The sequence below is a fragment of the Schistocerca nitens genome, chromosome 9, assembly GCF_023898315.1.
Source record: "Schistocerca nitens isolate TAMUIC-IGC-003100 chromosome 9, iqSchNite1.1, whole genome shotgun sequence".
Lineage (NCBI taxonomy): Eukaryota > Metazoa > Arthropoda > Insecta > Orthoptera > Acrididae > Schistocerca > Schistocerca nitens.
Window position 1 is genome coordinate 36,729,817 of NC_064622.1, and position 15,416 is coordinate 36,745,232.

The following is a 15,416-nucleotide window of genomic DNA, read 5'->3' on the forward strand; positions in this document are numbered from 1 at the left end:
CTCACGACCATTACACAGTGTTTCGCACCATCCACACACACACACACACACACACACACACACACACACACACACACACACACACACACACACACACATTCTTCCAATAAATGTCAGTCTAACACCTTTTAACTTTTGTTAGATGTGGTCATTTCATACAGGTAGTTCCAGACCGAGACTCATAGATATTTTACGCGTGTTACTTACCCCCTCCATTATTGCTTCGTTTTACATTAAGACAATACATGTCCTTCACTGCACAACTACATGTGTAAGAAAACTGTTCGTTTTACGTTTTTATTAGTGGCTAGCCAACAACCCGTACAACAGAAAATCTTTAACCATTTTTGAACAATTTTCGTTTTGTTTAGTACTCGTCTTTTATGTAATTATTATAATCTGGTTTAAGCAATGGCTTGAGAATGCATGTAGACCTGCACAGTTGAACTTTTACTATCGATTTCAATACGAGTTTGTTGATAAGCATTCAATGCCTGTGTTGTTATTGTTAGACAGTGTGTCCATGGACAGTAGCCCCAAGAAGGCGAGGAAAGACATTATTCTCTAGAAGCATTTAGTCCATATTCTGCAAGGGAGTAGAGCTGTTGAGTGTCCTGAAACCAGTATCATCATCGTGAGCATACAGCTTCCACAGGGGTTCCAGTTTACTGAAAATGCTGTGTCGGATGCTCAATAGCAGTATGACTACAGTGTGTCTAACAGTGTATGACTGCGGTTGTGGTTAGTGCTACAATTTCGACACGCAGAGAGGTAGAGATGAACAGCAGAGAACATATGTGTGACTTAATTCGGGGAGCATTCTTGTCCGTATCAGGAGTGTATGATTCATAAGTTTCTCAAAGGTAAAGATATGTACAATATGGGTGACCTGGTGTTGAGTGTGAAAATCTGCATTACGGGATGGAGACTAATTGTAGTCCCTGTAGCCACCACTGATACTGTCTGTCGTCCCATAGCGTCTCTCAGTGAAACGGTAATTTTCTGACGTATTGTATCCCTCCATAGAGATACCAATTATTGGAAACAACCAGCGGAAGCAACATTCCATATTACTACTTCTTTGATGTTGTATTGATTAAACAGGCTTGTTACTTTACTGAGGTTTCAAAACTTTCACATTCAAATGTTTGATTGTTGTTGTGTCTAAAATGTCTTGGAATTAAGATGTGCCTTGTTGTGTAATCCTAATCCCATATAACGTTTTATCTCATTACTGATTATGCTCTACTTTTTCCCAGTAGCTATGACACCTGCACCTTTGCCCCTGACAGGCGGGCAACCTTACATGTCGCCTAAGAGCCGTAGTTGCCTAATGCTTAGGCGTGAGGGTTGCGTCTTCAAAGAGTAATCCTGAGAAATGCTTTATTGTAGTATAGAGGAAATAATGTCAGTGATGAATTCAAATATACAATATACAATTAGCTACAGATCTGTTTTTCATTATTAAATACTCGACATCATTAATAGATTATTCAAACACGTACTTACTGAATGAATTTCTGATGCAACTACTGGCTTCTTGCTAGCAAAAATTCAAATTTTCGATTGGCTATGATTATTTTACGAATGAAGGATGTACCATACTGTGAATCGTGTACAATATCTGGTAGTTGTGTTAAACCTTCCCAATCTGGTTCATTTAAAATTTTGTACGATTCTTAAATTTTCTTTATCCTGGGACGGTGCTTCAGCAAGGTACAAATTACGAGCAGTGAACATTACCTGCAAACCGTCTTACATTCTTCTTAATATGAACCAATATTTCCTTTCTCTTCTGGTACTTTTATGTCAACATGAGTTTTAAAGACTCTACATCTTCGTCTCTGCAGCCCTTAATGAGGAAGTGAACAACTTATCCTACGTTACACTGCCGATGATTTTCTCAGTTGGAAAACTTCAATGAAGCTCTCGAAACTTGGTGAAGATCCCTATGTTTCATAGTGCACTCTGGCTGCAGCCGCTATTGTGTCCTCACCAGACACTGCGGCAGTCCCGAGACGGTAAAAGAGAAAGAGAGTTTCACGTGTGATGCGCCCGATTCAGGGAATCCCACGAACGATGAGAGTTAAACAAATTCCAGGTGACATCTCGACAATAACGCCACACTTATTGTTGGCAGACATCCTCAGTGGGTTGTCAACCGAAGATAAATTGTAGCGATCGCGAGACTCCGAGGAGAAGTAATCCACGAGCTAAGCTGTGTCAAGCAGTTTTAACAGTGTTAAATTTCTGGGGTTACTACTCGATAGTAAATGCAGTTGTGAAGGGCATACCACAGAATTACTTAAGTGCCTAAACAAGTCTGGGAATGATGTCAGATGTAGGAGATATAAATATAAAAAAGAAACTTGCATACTTTGCTTACTTTCATTCTATTATGTCACATGAGATCATATTCTGGGACAACTCGTCAAACCGAGCAAAAGCTTTCAGGGTGCAAAAGCGTGTGATAAGATTCATTTGTGGTGTAAATTCAAGAACATCTTGTAGAAACCTGATCAAGGAACTTTGTATTCTAACCACTGCTTCTCAGATTATTTATTCCATAATGCAATTTGTCACAAGTAATACATATCTATTTCCAGCCAATAGCTCAATACATAGTTTCAATACTAGGAATAAGAAAAATCTACATAAAGACCTAAAATCGCTTACCTTGGTCCAAAAAATTGGTCCAATATTCAGGAACACATATTTTCAATAAATTGACAGCAACCATTAAAAACTTGGTTTCAGACAAAGCACGGTTTAAACAGAGTTTGAAAGACTTTGTGATAGGCAACTCCTACTCCATAAATGAATGTCTTAACAGTGACTGTTATGCCGGCTTAAGTAAGAATATGTATTAGATTTGACAACAATTGGTCACAACAGTCAAAACTAGGTATTTTGTGTATGATAAATTTATTAATAGTGCATAACAGTGCTTCATTCTGACAGTGTGTAAATTCAATAAATATTAGCTGTTCCAGTTTACTGCATTGTAATAACCTATTTCGACTATCTCCTGACAAATGATCAGGGTAGTAAGTGTTACATTCAATTGTTTTATGTTTTTACGTTATACTTTGACACGTTACACGCGCACGACATTCATATCATTTTCTGGGTCCTTGGAACGAAAACTGAATATAATCTAACACCTGAAACTGAAACAAATTAACTGCTATAATCATCCGTTTGTTTCCAGTCCTCTCACCTGGCATTGCTTGCAGGAATACCTACAGGACAGAATTTTGTACGTTTTTCAAAAACCAAAACAGGAAACTATCCTCGATTTCCTTGCACAACGAGTTTTCAATAAATCTGTGACATCATAAGATGGTCCTCACCTTTCATTATGACTGAAAAAGTCTACAATTTTCTGCCAGTTTATAAGGAAAGATGCTGTTCCTAACGAAGAATTAACAATTGCAAATAAATAAAGATCTTGTACTCCAACTCAGGTCGTGGAAACTCCTCACCGCTCTATGTGCGGCCTCAGAAGTCCTTAGTACACTGGAGGTGGAAAGCTGCAGATGAAGCTGAAGTATCAGTCTGCTGCAGATCATGTTTTTGTTGCTGTTGTGGTCTTCAGTCCTAGGACTGGTTTGATGCAGCTCTCCATGCTACCCTATCCTGTGCAAGCTTCTTCATCTCACAGTACTTACTGCATCCTACATCCTTCTGAATCTGATTAGTGTATTCATCTCTTGGTCTCACTCTATGATTTTTACCCTCCACGCTGCCCTACAATACTAAATTGGTGATTCCTTGTTGCCTCAGAACATGTCCTACCAACCGGCCCTTTCTTCTTGTTATGCCACAAACTCCTCTTCTCCTCAATTCTATTCAATACTTCCTCATTAGTTATGTGATCTACCCATCTAATCTTCAGCATCCTTCTGTAGCACCACATTTCGAAAGCTTCTATTCTCTTCTTGTCCAAACTATTTATCGTCCATGTGTCACTTCCTGACACTTAAAACTATACTCGATGTTAACAAATTTCTCTTCTTCAGAAACGCTTTCCTTGCCGTTGGCAGTCTACATTTTATATCTTCTCTACTTCGACAATCATCAGTTATTTTGCTCCCCAAATAGCAAAACTCCTTTACTACTTTAAGTGTCTCATTTCCTATTCTAATTCCCTCAGCATCACCCGACTTAATTAGACTACATTCCATTATCCTCGTTTTGCTTTTGTTGATGTTCATCTTATAACCTCGTATCAAGACACGGTCCATTCCGTTTAACTGCTCTTCCAAGTCCTTTGCTGTCTCTGACAGAATTACAATGTCATCGCCGAACCTCAAAGTTTTTATTTCTTCTCCATGGATTTTAATACCTACTCCGAACTTTTCTTTTGTTGCCTTTACTGCTTGCTCAATATACGGATTGAATAATAATCGGAGAGCGTGTTGTAGCTACAACCCAGTCTCACTCCCTTCCCAACCACTGTTTCCCTTTCATGCCCCTCGACTCTTATAACTGCCATCTGGTTTCTGTACAAACTGTAAATAGCCTTTCGCTCCCTGTATTTTACCCATGCCACCTTTATAATTTGAAAGACAGTATTCCAGTCAACATTGCCAAAAGCTTTCTCTAAGTCTACAAATGCTAGAAACGTAGCTTTGCTTTCCTTAATCTTTCTTCTAAGATAAGTCGTAAGGTCAATATTGCCTCACGTGATCCAATATTTCTACGGAATCCAAACTGATCTTCCCTAGTGTCGACGTCTGCCAATTTTTCCATTCGTCTGTACAGAATTCGTGTTAGTATTTTGCTGCTGTGACTTATTAAACTGATAGTTCGGTAATGTTCACATCTGCCAACACCTGCTTTCTTTAGGATTGGAATTATTATATTCCTCTTGACGTCTGAGGGTATTTGGCCTGTCTCATACATCTTGCTCAATAGATTGTAGAGTTTTGTCAGGACTGGCTCTCCCAAGGCCGTCATTTGTTCTAATGGAATGTTGTCTACTCCCGGGGCCTTGTTTCGACTCAGGTCTTTCAGTGCTCTGTCAAACTCATCACGCAGTATCGTATCTCCCATTTTATCTTCATCTACATCCTCTTCCATTTCCATAATATTGTCCTCAAGTACATCGATCTTGTATAGTCAATCTATATACTCCTTCCACCTTTCTGCTTTCCCTTCTTTGCTTAGAACTGGGTTTCAATCTGAGCTTTTGATATTCATACAAGTGGTTCTCTTCTCTCCAAAGGTCTCTTTAATTTTCCTGTAGGCAGTATCTATCTTACCCCTCATAAGATAACCCTCTACATCCTTATATTTGTCCTCTAGCTATCCCTGCTTACCAGTTTTGCACTTCCTGTCGATCTCATTTTTGTAACGTTTGTATTCCCTTTTGCCTGCTTCATTTATTGCGTTTTTATATTTTCTCCTTTCATCAATTAAATTCAATATTTCGTCTGTTACCCAAGGATTTCTACTAGCCCTCGTCTTTTTACCTACTTCATCCTCTGCTGCCTTCACTGCTTCATCCCTCAGAGCAACCCATTCTCCTTCTACTGTAATTCATTCCCCCATTCCTGTCAAATGTTCCCTTATGCTGTCCCTGATACTCTCTACAACTTCTGGTTCTTTCAGTTTATCCAGGTCCCATCTCCTTAAATTCCCACCTTTTTGCAGTTTCTTCAGTTTTAATCTACAGTTCATAACCAATAGATTGTGGTCAGTGTCCACATCTGACCCTGGAAATGTCTTACAATGTAAAATCTGGTTCCTAAATCTCTGTCTTACCATTATATAATCTATCCGAAACCTGTCAGTATCTCCAGGCTTCTTCCATGTATACAACCTTCTTTTATGATTCTTGACCAAGTGTTAGCTATGATTAAGTTGTGCTCTGTGCAAAATTCTACCAGGCGGTTTCCTCTTTCATTTCTTCCCCCCAGTCCATATTGACCTACTACGTTTCCTTCTCTCCTTTTTCCTACTACCGAATTCCAGTCACCCATGACTATTAAATTTTCGTCTCCATTCACTACCTGAATAATTTCTTTTATCTCGTCATACATTTCATCAATTTCTTCATCATCTGCAGAGCTAGTTGGCATATAAACTTGTACTCCTGTAGTAGGCATGGGCTTTGTGTCTATCTTGGCCACAATAATGCGTTCACTATGCTGTATGCAGTAGCTAACCCGCACTCCTATTTTTTTATTCATTATTAAACCTACTCCTGCATTACCCCTATTTCATTTTGTATTTATAACCCTGTATTCTTCCGACCAAAAGTCTTGTTCCTGCTGCCACCGAACGTCACTAATTCCCACTAATCTGTCAGTTTTTTTTTAATCATGATATTGCAATGTACTTATGAATGCGATCGAAAGAAAAGAGTGCAGCGGTGCACTGTATAATGCTGGGAGTTCCTCTGTTGTCATCCCGAGTGAGTTCTGCAGCGTGATGTGTGTCGTGTTGCAGCGGCTACCCCAGCGGCGGTCCAACAGGGGGGACGTCCCCCACGGGAACGGCTGGGACGTCCCCGGCAGCCACCGGGCCCACCAACCGGCCATCAACTGACGATGACATCTTCGGGGGCTTCGGCTCCCCTGCAGGGGGCGGCGGCGCTGGCGCCGGAGGAAGCGCAGGCGCCGGATCAGGTATCTCTCACGCTATCGCTCTGTACCCCAATCATCTGACTATTATTTATATATTATTTTCATTTACACTGTTAACTAGATACAAGAACAGACCAAACGTTGCAGTTGAATTAGTGTGTACGGTTATAACACATAATTTTTGAACAAAATTCCAAATGAGTTAGTATACACTACTGGCCATTAAAATTGCCACACTACGAAGATGACGTGCTACAGACGCGAAATTTACTGGCAGGAAGAAGATGCTGTGATATGCAAATGATAAGCTTTTCAGAGCATTCACACAAGGTGCTCACATGAGGAAAGTTTCCAACCGATTTGTCGTACACAAACAGCAGTTGACCGGCGTTCCCTGGTGAAACGTTGTTGTGATGCCTCGTGTAGGGAGGAGAAATGCATACCATCACGTTTCGGACTTCGATAAAGGTCAGATTGTAGCCTATCGCGATTGCGGTTTATCGTATCACGACTTTGCTGCTCGCGTTGGTCGAGATCCAAAGACTGTTAGCAGAATAAGTTATCGGTGGGTTCAGGAGGGTAATACGGAACGCCGTGCTGGACTCCAACAGCCTCATATCACTAGCAGTCGAGATGACAGGCATCTTATCCGCATGGCTGTAACGGAATAGTGCAGTCACGTCTCGACCCCTGAGTCAACAGATGGGGACATTTGCAAGACAACAACCGTCTGCACGAACAGTTCGACGACGTTTGCAGCAGCATGGACTATCAACTCGGAGACCATGGCTGCGGTTACCCTTGACGTGGCATCACAGACAGGAGCGTCTGCGATGGTGTACTCAACGATGAACCTGGGTGCACGAATGGCAAAAAGTGATTTTTTCGTATGAATCAAGGTTCTGTTTACAGCATCATGAATGGTCGCATACATGTTTGGCGACATCGCGGTGAACGCACGTTGGAAGCGTGTATTCGTCATCGCCATACTGGCGTATCACCCGGCGTGATGGAATGGGGTGCTATTGGTTACATGTCTCGGCCACCTCTAGTTCGCATTTACGGCACTTTGAACAGTGAACGTTACATTTCAGATGTGTTACGACCCGTGGCTCTACCCTTCGTCCGACCCCTACGAAACCCTACATTTCAGCAGGATAATGCACGACCGGATATTGCAGGTCCTGTATGGGCCTTTCTGGATACAGAAAATGTTCGACTGCTGCCCTGGCCAGCACATTCTCCAGATCTCTCACCAACTGAAAACGTCTGGTCAATGGTGGCCGAGCAACTGGCTCGTCACAATACGCCAGTCACTACTCTTGATGAACTGTGGTATCGTGTTGAAGTTGCATGGGCAGCTGTACCTGTACACGCCATCCAAGTTCTGTTTGACTCAATGCCCAGGCGTATCAAGGCTGTTATTACGGCCAGATGTGATTGTTCTGGGTACTGATTTCTCAGGATCTATGCACCCAAATTGCGGTAAAATGTAATCACATGTCATTTGTAGTATAATATATTTGTCCAATGAATACCCGTTTATCATATGCAATTCTTCTTGGTTGTAGCAATTTTAATGGCCAGCAGTGTAATTTTTGAACAAAATTCCAAATGAGTTAGTATAACTAAACCTTCCGGCGTTGAAGGAAAAAATAAATATCTACTTAAAAAGTAACATACGTAATTTTAAAAGTCTACATATTACACTTTGGCCGTCTGGTGCACAGATATATGTCCGTCGAGAATCCAGAAGGAACATGATATTGTTCTACTGTACCGTGCTACATTTCTACATCAGAAATTTTACAGTTTGTTATTGTAGACTACGCTATAAGATCTATATCGAGGACCAGGTTAGGGAATGGATGATGGACAGAATACCTCAAGGTATAAGAGTTGGATCGGACCATCGTCTAATTGTAATGCTTTTTGCCGACGACTAAGTAATCATAAAGGACAGTGAAGACAAAATGCAAATAGCTATGCACAGAGTAAACAGTATAAGCGTAAATTATAATCTAAAGATATTAACGACGAAAACAAAAACATTCGTCTTTTTAGGAAAGTATCTTGCAATTACTAAGATATTAATCAATAGCAAAAAAATAGAACAGGTGTCCCATTTCCAGTATCTAAAATGTGACATGACTTTGGAAACGAGGAAGACATAAATAAGGAAGTCAACCCCTATCAACACATTTGTGGTGCGATAAGAGGAACATTGAAAGGTAAAACCAGATAGGATTTGTTTACAGATAACTTTCCTGCTACCAGTCACGATGGTCACGATTTTCTTTTATTTACTGTTCGCTTTACACTTTTCAGCAAATGATTCCCTTTTCAGGAGGGTTTTTCCTCTCTGTACTATGCCATTTTGAAGCAATATTTTTGATAAAAGACATTCAGCTTTGTTCTGTTGACGTCAAGTTTCCTTGAGGCCCATTTGTGCAGAGTCTAACATACATTAAACCTCACACACAATTTTCTGTACACAGTATACATCGAGAATAACTTACATGAACATGAAAAACATTAGGTAAAAATGACATGCTACACAGACAACAAACGCACTTGTAAAATATAAATCAAAGAAATCGTGACGGGTAGCAGCAAATTTATTTATGACTAAACCTATTGTTTGCACAGTCGCAGGCTTTCACAAACAATTTATGATGGATCAAATTAGCTACAACTAAAGAAAGAAACCCAAAATGAAATTTTATAAAGTCGTCCCACTCAGTATCCACACCACTATATGGAGCAGGAAGTAGGACATTAAGATGAAAAGACCTGAGATACTTGGAGGAACAGCAATGAAGTTCCTTAGATCAGTGAAAGGCTGCACAAGAGAAAACAGAATAAGAAATGACGAAATAAGGAGAGAATTGGGGGTACAGCCATTAACTCAGGAAGTAATCCAGCAAAAGTAGGAGTGGAAACAGCATGTCACCTCAGAGAATCCCCCGCCAACGGATGGAATACAAGCCTATTGGAAGAAGGACCATGGGGAGACCGAAGAGATGGTGAGGATGTAACAGGCCATAACGCTACACTGTAAAACACTACATCGTTATGTTGGGAGTTGATTTTGTGTGAATGCAACGGGTACTTGTTAAACACACAGCAATGAAGCCACTCTAACCACTAATCGTATACAATTCGCCCAAGTTTCATCATCAACTGGTTGTACAGATGCTCCGTATAGAATATCTTCTGCCTCCTCTTAAGAACGATGTCAAGTGAGGTCTCTACTTCCCCTGTACTTGTAGACAAGTTTTTGACACCACGTGGAATACGATCAACTTCTTCTGTGACAGGAAAATTTTTGGTACAGCCTTTTGGAGGAATTTGTCTAGCCAGGTGTCGTAGTGCTGTGGTTAATAGTTGAATATCCTCAGATGTAGTTAGAACAGTTGCTTTTTCACAATGTCGTAAAGAGGCCATGAGTCCGAACACAGACTTCTTCCATGTCTCATGTCATATACTACATCACACCTTATATTCTCACCTGACTGCTTCTACACATTAAATTGCTCAACTTTCAGTGGGATATTCTGCAGTAACATATTTTGGACATGAAAAATTGTTCAAGTTGAAAGTCTGCTACTGATGTTTGTTCTAAGTTGGATACATAGCTGGTATGCCGTCAGTGACAATTCCCTGAAAATATTACCCCTTTATATGAAATCTTGACATTCAAAATAATAATAAGGCTATCTGATTGATATTTGACTGATATATTCAAAAGTAGAAAGGCTTTTATTCTGCAACGACAAATTTAAGGGGAGCCTGATCATGTTAGCAAATGAATGCAACGTTACGATCAACGCACTCTGTCCTTCTGATACTTGATACCTGAGGACGGATACCGGGGTTCACTCTCAGAGACAGCGTAGATAAATAATTTAGCTTCTCCACAATATCATGAATGAGAGTTTTTCACTTATTTTCAGTGGCAATAATTTAAAATGTTCGCTTCACTGATATTCGGTCTCATAGTGACAGTAACAAAGCTGCAGCTAGAAAGTATTCTCACTTCCTCAATGCTGTGTTTCTTGACTTCTTGAAATCATTTGACTCAAAGTGACACAAACTTTTATTAGTAAAAGTACAATGATATGGCGTATCAACTGAAACTTGCCACTGGATTGAGGGTTGCTTGGTAGGGAGGACACAACATTGTCATCTTTAATGGAGAGTAATCGAAAGATGTGTCCCAGTGAAGTGAGTTCAGACCCTTGCTGTTCACCTGTAAGACAGTACGAATAGTGACCACATACTTTCAGCAACTGATGCTATTATCAGTAATGACGTGCTGTATGAAGAATGCCACGCAAATGATCAATCAGATCTTGGTAAGATTTCAAGATGGGGTCGAAGATTGACAGACTTGCTTTAGATGTTAAGTGATGTATAATCTTGCAGTTCACAAAACATAATATCCGAAGACTATAATATCAGTGAGTCAGACCTGGAATCAGTCAACTTATACAAATACCTGGATGTAACATTTCCTAGCTATATAGAAATGGAATGATCACATAGGTACAGTGGTAGGTAAAGCAGGTGGCAGATTTTCGTGCGACCCATCCAGGACTATTGCTAAATCGCCTTGGAATAATACCAAGTAGAACTACCAGGTGTTTTGAACGTCTTCAGTGAAGGGCAGCACGAATGGTTATAAGTTTCTTTGACCCATGGGAGACTGTCACGTAGACGCTGAAAAACTTGACCTGACTGTCTTCCTAAACTAGTAAACAATCATAACAAAACTTTCAGCCATGATAGGCGCTGTCAAAAGGTGTAAAATCATCACAGTTGTATTATGTTTTCCAATATTTTGACGGTGCCTATCTTGTCTACAAAATTTTTATGTATTGTTTAGTAAGACAGAGGCATGAAATGATGAGCTCTCAGGTCAAAACCAATCATTAAGTAAATAAAATAATTTTCTGTCAGAGACTGTTTTAGTTCGACAAAAGATTCGTTGTGGTTTTCAGAGAATAGACGTAGAAGAAGATGGACGCTAATACTTGTGCGTTTTGTTCCACCTTTCTGTAAGCTTTCTGTAAACCACGACCTAATGTCATCCATTACCAGGTTTCCTAAATTACTTACAGCACAAACATTCACGTCACGCCAGGAAATAGACAGCAAATTACACATCAGTAAAGACTTTTCTTTGGATATTTGGTGGAACAATTCCCGAAGAAAAGGTGAAGTTCATCAGATGGGATGGACGTAAGATATACGCATAACGGTTGCTCGATTTAACTTCTATGTTGTACACACTACAGCAAAGAGAAGCATTCTCACTTCCGTGCCAATTTTGAAGAACTTCCGTGCTGGGGATCACGTCTGGGTTCAGTCTGTTTCTGCTCACGCCGCAGTTCCGTGAACACCAATCATAACTCAGCGAAAGTCCGCTCTCATCTCACGTGGAACTCGTTTCCCTACAGTGGTAGCAGCAGATTGTATCAAACAGGTTACAGCCCCGATTGCTTCTGGAATTGGTTCAATTAAATCACGTTTCTCGTGGTAAACCTTGTTAAGGCTTCGCACGAAGCTTTTAGTCGGAATAAATTGAGCGAAATTGAATTTTTAAACACGGGATACCTTTTTAGGGCTTTTCCATTCCGTAAGCTACGATTCTTTTCCCCAGTAAAAGGACGAAACATTGGAGGCTGTAAATGCAGTAACATACCTACACTCCTCGAAATTGAAATAAGAACACCGTGAATTCATTGTCCCAGGAAGGGGAAACTTTATTGACACATTCCTGGGGTCAGATACATCACATGATCACACTGACAGAACCACAGGCACATAGACACAGGCAACAGAGCATGCACAATGTCGGCACTAGTACAGTGTATATCCACCTTTCGCAGCAATGCAGGCTGCTATTCTCCCATGGAGACGATCGTAGAGATGCTGGATGTAGTCCTGTGGAACGGCTTGCCATGCCATTTCCACCTGGCGCCTCAGTTGGACCAGCGTTCGTGCTGGACGTGCAGACCGCGTGAGACGACGTTTCATCCAGTCCCAAACATGCTCAATGGGGGACAGATCCGGAGATCTTGCTGGCCAGGGTAGTTGACCTACACCTTCTAGAGCACGTTGGGTGGCACGGGATACATGCGGACGTGCATTGTCCTGTTGGAACAGCAAGTTCCCTTGCCGGTCTAGGAATCGTAGAACGATGGGTTCGATGACGGTTTGGATGTACCGTGCACTATTCAGTGTCCCCTCGACGATCACCAGTGGTGTACGGCCAGTGAAGGAGATCGCTCCCCACACCATGATGCCGGGTGTTGGCCCTGTGTGCCTCGGTCGTATGCAGTCCTGATTGTGGCGCTCACCTGCACGGCGCCAAACACGCATACGACCATAATTGGCACCAAGGCAGAAGCGACTCTCATCGCTGAAGACGACACGTCTCCATTCGTCCCTCCATTCACGCCTGTCGCGACACCACTGGAGGTGGGCTGCACGATGTTGGGGCGTGAGCGGAAGACGGCCTAACGGTGTGCGGGACCGTAGCCCAGCTTCATGGAGACGGTTGCGAATGGTCCTCGCCGATACCCCAGGAGCAACAGTGTCCCTAATTTGCTGGGTAGTGGCGGTGCGGTCCCCTACGGCACTGCGTAGGATCCTACGGTCTTGGCGTGCATCCGTGCGTCGCTGCGGTCCGGTCCCAGGTCGACGGGCACGTGCACCTTCCGCCGACCACTGGCGACAACATCGATGTACTGTGGAGACCTCACGCCCCACGTGTTGAGCAATTCGGCGGTACGTCCACCCGGCCTCCCGCATGCCCACTATACGCCCTCGCTCAAAATCCGTCAACTGCACGTACGGTTCACGTCCACGCTGTCGCGGCATGCTACCAGTGTTAAAGACTGCGATGGAGCTCCGTATGCCACGGCAAACTGGCTGACACTGACGGCGGCGGTGCACAAATGCTGCGCAGCTAGCGCCATTCGACGGCCAACACCGCGGTTCCTGGTGTGTCCGCTGTGCCGTGCGTGTGATCATTGCTTGTACAGCCCTCTCGCAGTGTCCGGAGCAAGTATGGTGGGTCTGACACACCGGTGTCAATGTGTTCTTTTTTCCATTTCCAGGAGTGTATTATTAACCACTGTAGTGAACTAATGTGGACTGAGCACATTTAACAAAGAGTAGGAAAAGCAGAGGCCAGGTTGAGATTCACTGGGACCATCTTCAGGACACTCATCAGTCAGGACACTTTACCAAGTAGGAGTAACAAAGCGACAGAGAAAATTCGACAGGAGTGGAGTGTTTCGTCACGGGATAGCTTACTTGGCGTGAGAGAGTTATGCAACAGTTCAACCAACTCCATTGGCATATGCTACAGCAGAGTCGTTGTGCATCATGGAAGATTCACCCCGCTCCCAACGGAGTCGAACAGCATATTACTTCCTACCCTGTACATGTCGCGAATTGACCGCGCCGAGAAAATCAGGGAAATTATATTTCAGACGCAGATTTAACTACCTATAAGAAAAGTAAGAAATGATATTATCAGTAGCAGTACCTTCCACCACACGCTCTACTGTGACTTTCGTAATATACAGGTAGAAGTAATACTGTAATGTCACTGCAATGACCGCATTTGTCAGAACATCATTAAGCCAAATGAAATTGTAAGTGTATGTATGTCTAAAATGTATGGCTTTACAGTTCGCCCACGAGAATCACGCATTTCAATCAACATACTCTTGGTTCGGTAGCCACCACACATTTTGTCATGGAGGATACCTCTGGTATCACATAATAATTTCACCTTTTCTCATTTATTCAGTAGTGGTGGGTGCAAAATACTATTGACTTTAAGTCTTCCTATGTTATCGAATTTCGCGGATCATTCCGGTGTGTGTAGGGGGTGGGATGTAACATGTTGTCTGACGTCCTGGAAAAAATGCTCTCTAAATTTTAACACCAAAGCTTTCCATGGTACAACACGCCTCTCTTGTAGCGTTTGCCAGTGAAGTTTGGTGAACATTTCCGTGAAGTTTCTCCCTTTTACTATGCCCCCAAAGAACAAAATGCGGCACTCTTAACATCCTCAGTCGTGATCAAGAATATGTCGAATGGGTATTCCATCAGTAGGTGGGTTACGTTTCCTCGGGATTCTGAGAATGAACATCATCTAGCTCCCGTTCTTTTTACAATTAGCCTTATGTCGTCGTTCCACACTATGTAGCTCCGAATGGAAGGTCACACATATTGTATGTTTGGAACTATTTCCAGTGATTTATTATTGCTACTGCAATCCTGTAGCAAACGCTATCTGGCCAAAAGCATTCTCACACCACTGTTGTTGTTGTCGTCTTCAGTCCTGAGACTGGTTTGATGCAGCTCTTCATGCTACTCTATCGTGTGCAAGCTGCTTCATCTCCCAGTACGTAATGTAGGCTACATCCTTCTGAATCTGCTTAGTGTATTCATCTCTTGGTCTTCCTCTACAATTTTGTCCCTCCACGCTGCCCTCCAATACTAAATTGGTGATCCCTTGATGCCTCAGAACACGTCCTACCAACCGACCCCTTCTTCTAGTGAGGTTGTGCCACAAACTCCTCTTCTCCCCAATTCTATTCAATACCTCTTCATTAGTTACGTGATCTACCCATCTAATCTTCAGCATTCTTCTGTAGCACCACATTTCAGAAGTTTCTATTCTCTTCTTGTCCAAACTGTTTATCGCCCATGTTTCACTTCCATACATGGCTACACTCCGTACAAATACTTTCAGAAACGACTTCCTGACACTTAAATCTATACCCGACGTTAACAAAT

The 15,416-nt window shown here is 42.1% G+C and overlaps 1 protein-coding gene across 1 annotated transcript in view; it reads left to right on the forward strand.

The window, feature by feature from the left end:
- The window catches only part of LOC126203553 (loricrin-like), a 131,968-nt gene that overhangs the window by 86,724 nt on the left and 29,828 nt on the right, over nucleotides 1-15,416 (forward strand). The window contains exon 7 of the mRNA XM_049937875.1: nucleotides 6,457-6,635. Within this exon, the coding sequence (XP_049793832.1) occupies nucleotides 6,457-6,635 (179 nt within the window). The remainder of the gene's footprint in view (nucleotides 1-6,456; nucleotides 6,636-15,416) is intronic.